The 9,407-nt window shown below is 37.4% G+C and overlaps 1 protein-coding gene across 2 annotated transcripts; it reads left to right on the top strand.

The window, feature by feature from the left end:
- Nucleotides 1-9,407, top strand: LOC131689993 (uncharacterized). Of its 2 annotated transcripts, none has more exons than XM_058975424.1 (4): nucleotides 1-1,007; nucleotides 3,712-3,991; nucleotides 7,382-7,496; nucleotides 7,775-9,407. In XM_058975424.1, the coding sequence occupies exons 1-4, from the start codon at nucleotides 959-961 to the stop codon at nucleotides 7,937-7,939; spliced, it is 609 nt and encodes a 202-aa protein (XP_058831407.1). In that variant the 5' UTR covers nucleotides 1-958; the 3' UTR covers nucleotides 7,940-9,407. The 2 variants fall into 2 exon arrangements, with proteins under 2 accessions (XP_058831407.1, XP_058831406.1); XM_058975423.1 differs by having other exon boundaries at nucleotides 2-1,003.

Genomic DNA, 9,407 nt, shown 5'->3' with positions numbered 1-9,407 from the left:
TTCAGTATGTCCGTACGGCGCACAGTCTTTAAAGCAAATAGCATTGAACTTTTGCAGACTACCGAGAATTCCAATTTCGGTGTATGTACCTACATAAAATGGTTGCATGATGTACGCGATAGCTTCTGTAGCTAGCTATGGAAGCACGTGTCACAAGTTCACACGCATATACCCACTATAGCAACAGGAAAGGATGGACATCTGTCAGCATTTGCGAAGTCACCCAATGAAATATAAATGAGTGTACAAACTGCCGTAAATTTATTCGCACCAAATAGAGTTGAGTGAAAAAAAAATCCAATCCTACCTATACTATTCTATGTAGCAAACTGTACAACAGGAGATGACAACCTTCCTGGGACGGACTTTCAATATGTTGCAAAGCTCTGGACTAAGACGATTTACTGAGCGTAGGTCCAGGACCGGCCCCGCTGGATGATATGGCTTAGAACAAACAAGACAGATGGGAACGGTTACACATGTAATATGATTTTCCCTGCCGGCAGGTGTCTGTTCCTTTCTGGCTTTCACTACTTGTTATGTAAGCATGCAGTGATAGCTCAGCGCAGAACGAACAGACACATCTCAACTTCTTATCTGTGACTTTTGACATAGGCGTGTGTCGTTGCTGTGGCGGGAGTGGAAATTAATCGATTGACCTTTTTGACACCGTTGGCTAATCTTTTTGTCATCTACTTGAACATGATACTTGTTATGTTTAACTTTAGAGTTGAAAGGGTGCGATCAGCTCCATTTACGTTTTAAATCCCTTTGTTTTGTGTAACATCTGACCCTAAACAAGTACACAATGCTAGAATAATAATTTACAATAATACAGATCTTCTCTTACTATCAAATAGTGACCTTCACTCCGGGCTCCATTGTATACGAAGCTACACGCGACGCTGCATGAACATACACCAGAGGGATCACTTCAACAAGCTATACCACGGCACCAATGAGGTCATCCATGAGCTGTGCGAAGAAGGATCGTATCAGGAAGGCACGTACGTATTGTACTAATTATATTCATGTTACTTGTGATCCCACCGCTGCTGGATAATTGCATTGTCACTGCTGTCCGCATTATACAGCTTGTTACATTCCGTGTGTGGCATCATTCAAGCACCAAAACTCATAAAAGTTTCCCGTTCACTGTGCTAGGCTGGGTAATTAAGAATACAAATAATTTGTGTATCTTCCTGTTTGTTCAATCTTTGGGACAAAGTATCTTCAAACTATTCCCCATTCGTCTTTAACTCGTTAGAATACAGGAGAAAAATGCCAAATTGCGCAAATAAGTAGGTTATAGAAAGTTCACGGGTTTCCTTATAATCCCTTGACTCTAATCCCATTGTGAATTAGTTTTATCTCGTGACATATTAGCTCAGCCCATCGTAATCCGGCATAACAAAGTCAACCTCGCGTCCAAACAGTAGAGCTCTATTTTGCTCACACGTAACCCCTCAAAATATGCTTATGCCAAACTCAACGAAGCACAATAGTTCATATCCTATCGTATCCACCCCAAGGTACGTGAGCAGCAATAATTACGTGGAAAACATCAATCCTTTTGTGTGTTACCTCTGATCTAAGCATTCAATATATCGTTCCGGGTTGGTCGTCCGAAGCGCCCTTCCTAATGCACTTGACTGACGGTCCATCCATTTTCAATAAATTCACTACTGGTTGGTATCGCAGAGAATGCAATGTTGGACTGTGCCTATATATGTACACTAGAGTGACAGGAAAAAAATGACCCCTATCGGCCCACTTTTGAGTCGATTCCTAGGCCCACCAGGAGTACTTGCACCAAATTTGAAGCAAATCGAACAAGTCTAACTACCGGACCAACGTGGCTGAAGTTTGTATGGGATTTTTCAACAATTTACATGGAGAAAACCCACCAACTCACATGTTCGCCGCTAGGTGGCACTGTATGCATCGTATTATCACTGTAAGTGAAAATAAGAAAGATAATTTAATTGTCTACAACTTTGTCGAAGACTGCTAGTAAATCCGGCTTTGTTGAAAGAAGTTATTAAACTTTTAACGAAGTGATGTCTGAGTCAGTTTTGCACGGGGCCTAACAGTGCATGGTTGTGCATCAGTACTCGATTCACACGAACTAATCATTTTTGTGAAATACTCGTTAGGTTTAGCTCAATGGTATGTTCAGAAGAATTATAGTAAATAATACGAGTCATGCTCTGATTAGAAAATTTTAGTTCCACATGATACCGTATAGAGGGCGCCAACACTAACTTTTCAACGGAGAGAGATAGAAATTTGGTGTCTTCTACAAAGGTATAGAACAGGCATTTTTAAGTATTTCTTCCGAACATTTTGATACTCTATCTCTCTTCTATGAGAAGTTAGTGGTGGCACCCTCTATGCGGTCACAGTTGGAACTAAAATTTTCCAACCAAAACATAACTCGTATTATTTACTACAGTTCATGTAAACATATTATTCAGCTAAATCTAACCATTATTTCACAAAAATGTATAGTTCGCGGGACTCGAGTACAGATACACAACCATGCACTGCTAGGCCCTATGCAAAACTGACTCAGACATCACTTCGTTAAAAGTTCAATAACTTCTTTTAACAAAGCCGGATTTACTAGCAGTCTTCGACAAAGCTGTAGACAATTGAATGATCTTTCTTATTTTCACTTACAGCGATAATACGATGCATATAGTGCCACCTAGCGGCGAAAATACGAACTAGTGAGTTTTCTCCATGTAAATTGTTGAAAAATTCCATACAAACTTCAGGCACGTTGGTCCGGTAGTTAGACTTGTCCGATTTGCTTCAAATTTGGTGCAAGTACTCCTGGTGGGACTAGGAATCGACTCAGGGGTGGGCCGATTAAGTTTTCAAAAATTCATCATTTTTCTGGGCAGTCTAATGTACACACAGGTTTGGTCGAACACAAGAGAGATCAGCAAAACGATGGCTATTCATTATTCATTCTCTAGAGCCAAACAGAGGCATTCCAACAGAGTGTGTCTTTACAGAATTCAATTTTGTTTGAGGACGAATATCGCATACAGGGCCACTGACTAGTCCGCCGGGCACGGTGAGCCCTCTTGAACTCCAGTACATCCAGATACAGAGCCTGACCAACCATCCGTCCGTCTAAATACGTGCCACAATGTGTTGTACCGAATCCAAGAAATGCTCCCCCATTGACAGGATGCCCACCATGAATAGCTCGATATCATATCAACCGTCCCCGTTGGCTCTGGAGCCGTCACAGGGACGCCACACATGTGTTTATCCACTTGTTCCTTGTGAGCGCTTTCAAACACTTTTCATTATCGGTTGTAAAATGTTGTCCGTGTACACTACACAATGCATATAACAACAACCCGGGTCAATCCATGCAATGAACCAAACGGCACACCCATACACCAGCATCGGTGGTACTTTTAATTTTCTATAAAGCATTTCCAAATCAGCACGCTTTCTCATGTCCTTCGCTCTGTTGCATTGTTGTCAATATAGGTACCTTTCCGTCTTAAAACGAGACGGGATTTATTTTATCATCTTTTTCAATGAGCAGCGCAACATCACAAATACATTATGCCCTTCATGCAAGCATGACATGACCTGAAAACTGGTGAAGAAAACTCGTCTAGCTCATCTAACCTTATCTCTTTTCTACTCAAAAACCCCCCTGCCACATCCGGTTTTTGGTTACAGACTTTCTTAGACATGCACCCTGCATGAGACACGTGAAAAAAGACTACGAAGTGTGTGCGGTCAGCTATCAGAGCACAATGGCCAAAATTGGACAAACGGTGGCCAGCAGCAGTACATCGAGGCCCCCCACCCAGCCGACACCGAATGCTGCCATGTCGCTCTCAATGAATGACATGCAGCAGGAGCAGCAGCAGAACCAGCAGTCTCATCATCGCCAGCAGCGGAACTACACGAAAAGTGCTGAGGATGCGGAAGAGGAGCGACTCAAAACTGTTTGCTGGTGAGTTGTTGGTTTGTGTTGTACGTTATTTGGATTGCTTTGGTTTCGGTTCCACAGCTGGGAGAAATTTATATTGAATGGGGGAAAATTTTGCTTAGTAGTTTCAATACTCCACATTCAGGTGCGAACTTAATTTTGCTCCTGTTAGATTCAATATTGTGTAATTGCATATGGTCAAAACTTTTGTCTGTCACGTTACATGTTAGCGCACTTTTCATGAGTTGAGTTTTCAAAACCGATAAACTCAGATTATATCATAATTACGCATTATTAAGGTCTCTGAACCCTACATTTTTCGATTTGTTAACATTTTAATGCGTCTGTCAGTACAAAATCTTCGCACTGAGTTTTAGGGGTGTCCAACAGTTCTAAATTGTAGTTTGGAGCATTAAGAAGTGATTTGCCTGTATTTTTTCGATGTATAGTTTTTCTCAATTGTCTGTCAACCAAAATTTGTCACGTTACACTTGTATATTTTTATACATTTATGAATATCTGCATAGTGTTACACAAATCACATTGGTCGACAGCCATTTTGGTGCAAGGTTGTGATGGTATTTTCTTAGGTAAATCAATTTCGCTGATTTCAAAAATTACCATTGTTTTTACTGCTCCTGTTTTAAGTAAATTCCGTAAATTCGTTTGTTACTGGTCTGCGTTGAAAAAAATTTCAAATTTTTTTGAATTTACAAACTGTATCAAATCTATAATTAAAAGTTGCTAGAAACATCTGACAAATATTTGGAAATCTGAAATGACATATTCAATACTGTCAAATTCGAAAAAACACGTGTAAAAAATGCTACTTTTTGACGAAAATTTGACATTTCGGTGTGCCGGGCATAACGTACTGAATAAATACAACGTATAAATACCTGATCGTATTTACTTCTTCAATACACATCCCATGAAATATGCAGGTGACAAAGTCAAACAAAGTGAAACGCCAAGAACTATGGAGCTGAACTGTCAAAGGCCTTCAATCGTAATGAAGTGAGGTGCAAAAATTGTTGTCTCTTCGTAACTCTTCAACCACGTGTTTTTGTTTGAAGTATAATTATTACAAAATAAAATTCTTTTAGGTTTTGTTAAAATGTACCCATAAAACGACTTTATTACTTTTAAATTATATTCAGAACATCGAAGACTATTAAACATTTATTTTTAATAGATTTTCCGAAGTTTTTGTCGTGTGTGTAGTAATACAAAAAAATACCAAAAAGCGTTGTTTTAAAGATTTTTTTTCTTCAATTAAGTCAATCGATCAGAACTCTGACAATTTTCGTCTTTCTGGCTTGATCTTTTTTTCCGCTTTTAGCTACAAATATGGCTATTGTTGATCAAAATCAATTGAGAACTTTTGTTATGGCACCATTTTGAATTTCGCAAAATGTCAAATTTTCGTAAAAAAGTGTCATTTTTTTGTTCACTTGTGTTTTTCTAATTTGACAGTATTGAATATGCCTTTCCAGATTTCCAAATATTTGCCAGAAGTTTGTATCAACTTTTAATAATAGGTTTGACACGTTGCAAATTCGAAAAATTTTGAAAAAAAAATCAGCACTGACTAGTAAAAAAACGAATTATTTAAGGATGAAGAGTACCTCCGTCAAGTAGGAAAAATGTTGGAGTAGAGCGGCTGAAACGTTTATTACCTGAATCTGGACAAGATTAGCAAAAAATTCTTCTTATATACTCCATAATGTGTAACTTTAAATGAAGCGAAGTTGTTTATAATTTCTGAAATACTTCATGTACCTTTAAGATATTAAATCTGAAATTCCTAATCTTAAGACTATTCTATGCCAGTAGCTACGAAACTTTGTTAACTGATAGGCAACTATTGCTATTTTAGAAGACTGTCACTAAAAAAACATATTTTTAATAGACACTTAGCATTAAAAATGTGAAAATAATAATGTTGATAGTTTTCAAATGTATTTTCTATAGATTTTTATGGAGTTTTTCCCCTTTCTCTAAAGCAAATGAAAGCCTTTTCTAGGGGCGGGCATAGCATAGTTGGTAAATCAATTGCCTTGTGCGCAGTTCACGTGGGTTCGATTCCCAGCCCCGCAGATAGTCAAAGATTTCTCTAAAGAGATTTCTCTAACTCGAAAAATAGCGAAAGACCTTATTTTATTTTATAATTTTAATACCTCTATAATCGAAACAAAAAAATCCATTTTTCTAGAAATATACACGATACAAAGCACTACAATGTCAAGGATTCACATTCACATTCATGTCTATTTTGTTTACGATCCAGACATGGTAATGTCGTGGAACATATCTATTTTTTTCCTTTTTATTTCGACCAATAAGTATAGTCACATTTTCTTTTATAATTAGAATTTTAATTAGAGATTACTGAGTAGCGAAGTTTTGAAAATTTAGAGCCATAGTACTCAACTGATAGTAAGGATGTGAAATATACAGATCGGATAACTAGAAGTGGCTGGGTCATTAAAAACAGGCTTAAAATCGTAGGATTCAAGCTTAGGTAACATTACTACGAATCGCTTAAGTCTATCAACATGACTCACGGCAAAGACAGACTTGTCCTTCTTTACCGTGAGAACCGACAAAAGAGAAGTCACATAAGATCACCACTGAAAACCTCTCGAAGATTCACAGCATCAATGAAATGCTGCTGTTCATCTCTATTTGCCTTTCGAATGCCAGGGTAGATTTTTATTAGACTATTGCCATTGCTCTTGCAGTGGTAGCGGATTTGCAACTGTGTGTAAGACTCGCAGCTCGCAATGCATATCTATTTATTTCAGAACTTAGACTAGGAAATATACAATAGTTACATTGTTCCGTTTAGTGTTATTCTCAATTCTCTTCCTGATGAACTGGTCGGAACTTTGGAAAAGCCAGATTTTTTCTTTCAATCAATATTCTACTTCGCATTCAAATGGCCGAATTTTGCAACCTTTGAAATCAATCACCGCGTTACGTCGTTTATTTTTTGATGTTCGCATTCCTTGCTGTAGGAATAGAAATTACGATTCTTTGGAATAATGTCTCTTTTTTAACGGATTGTTAGTAAAGTAGACTTTTGTAATATGTTGTCCGTGAACTGAGGTTTTAAATTTAGCAGGGGAAAACTGTATTCAAAACAAAAATAAACGTTTTGCTTGTGTTATACATACTTTTGCTGGGAGCACACCACAATACAAGAAAATTTATAAAAAATATTTTTCCTGGCAAAAATATTGAGATTAATTGAAAAAAAAATGCACTTTTAACTAGATTTGCATTGAATGTAAAAGCATTATTTTTATGATTACAATTTGATTTTCATTCTAAAACAGAAGTACTATTGTATAGCCAATCAAAATACTACATTAATTAAGTGATCCTTAACTCGTTCAATCTTTTTCACAGTGCATTCCACAAGTACATGCAGTGTTCGGAGTTCACCGTTCGTCACGCTTGCGGAGATGAAACAGCACTCTTCACACGGAAATTCCTCGACAAGATGTCCAACACACTGATGAGGGTAAGAATCACTACTTCCCATTCCCTAACTTGCAGTCACCCATGTAATAAATATCCCGATTATCGTGAGCCCGTTCAAAACAACCCAAGCGAAACGCAATACATAAATCCAAGTTAATCACTGATTGTTCGCCAATTTGACAGCGGCATAACAGTCACTAGTCTCACGCATTAAAACGACTTACAGTCATCTGTTGCTCCAACAACAACATCCTAACAGCCACCAGCATTTACATCGAATGATGTTATCCTATTTTTTTTATCTCATCACTCCTACAGATGCACTGTGTCGATTACACACCGGAAAGCGGAAAATGCCGGGATTATTTCAGTTCACACGCGACACGTGTCCGGATGACCACCTTCACGCTGCTGTTCAATATTCTAGTGGTCTTCCTCGTTGCAATGGCAGGTCGCGTGCTCAACTCCAGCAGACTAATTTAATCGGTTCTGCACCTAGGACTGGCCCTTGGGCGAAATAATAGTGCTACGAGCTACTAACACAACACTATCCAATAGAATGGCATGGCATGAGTTTAGTGCAATAGTTGTACGAGGAAATACCCATTTGTGATCGCATTGTCATGTGTGCGAATGAAGCGATTGAGTGAGATGGGCACGCGTGTGAGATGGGGTAGACGTTGAATAAATAAATTATGTAAACAAACAAAAAGCTGTTTGAAACGCACCGGGAATGACTTTGGTGCGTCGATACATACTGTATATAATTGTTGAAAATTAATTCGTTTTTGTTATCCCTGGAAATATATGTTGACGCATTCTGTTAGAATAAAAGCATTATTTTATTATTTTTATGATAGGACTTATTTTGTGCGGGCTCGATATTCTAACAGCACTTATTTACTCATCAACATTAATTTGTTTTGTTCTATAGAAATGACCATTTAATCTTGGCTGACTTATAGTTCAAAGTAGTTAACACCTGTAAAAGAAGGTGTTCGAAATATGTTTATTGACAGGCAATAGACTTTTCCCGTGAAACAATCTCATTTTTTTCATCGAAGTGGAGTCTTTTTTATAGTTTTGAATGATTTTTCAAAAACACACCTCCAAGAATTTCGTCATCACATTTTGCGAATTTATCACCTTAGGATTTCAAGGCAACGTACGATTCACTGAAATAAATCGAATTTTTAACAAAATATGCAATGAATAACGAGCTCCACCATGCATATAAAAATACTGATAATACCGGTGAAGAGACAAGGCAAAGTGATGAAAGAGAGCAGGAGGCGGATTTTCGGCCACTACTGTATCGTTGATCCACCTACTCTGTTAGCTTGCGTGAAAGCAGTTTTTATTTTATATTTAAAATAAGTGGAGCGCGATTTTTGAAAGATAATATCAGAAAGTAGAAATAGTCAAAACTGTATTTGACTGATCATAAAAAATAATTATAGCAAAATTAAAAATGGACTAGGTTTGACGGGATTGGTTTGTTGTTACAAATAACACTTTTAATTAATTTCCTCATAATTTCGCAATGAGCAAAAAATCTATATCGAAATACTTTTGTAGTTATACAGATTGAAATTAATCAGTTTCGCAACAGCATTTAAAGTATCTGTATCATAAAGCAGCAAATGAGCACCGCAATAAAATATATATCAATTTGGACTGGTATTACTTTAAATTAGAAATATTACACTTTTGTTGAAATTGTGAAACCTGTGTTTAAAGCTTCAGATTTATTCTATCATATTTGCGAACATCACCTGAAAACGAGCAGAAACGAGGAGCGTATGCAGAAGTGTACACCCGCTGCGGGGTGTTTATGTGTGAAGCAAGCGGAAGGAACATGTTTCATTTAAAATCAGCCCTGTGAATAATGGGAAAATGTTGAAAGCTAGCCATAATTTTAATGAACAAATAAAAGCACATTATGAACAAA

The sequence above is a fragment of the Topomyia yanbarensis genome, chromosome 3, assembly GCF_030247195.1.
Source record: "Topomyia yanbarensis strain Yona2022 chromosome 3, ASM3024719v1, whole genome shotgun sequence".
Taxonomy (NCBI): domain Eukaryota; kingdom Metazoa; phylum Arthropoda; class Insecta; order Diptera; family Culicidae; genus Topomyia; species Topomyia yanbarensis.
This window is presented reverse-complemented; position numbering and strand designations above follow the sequence as displayed.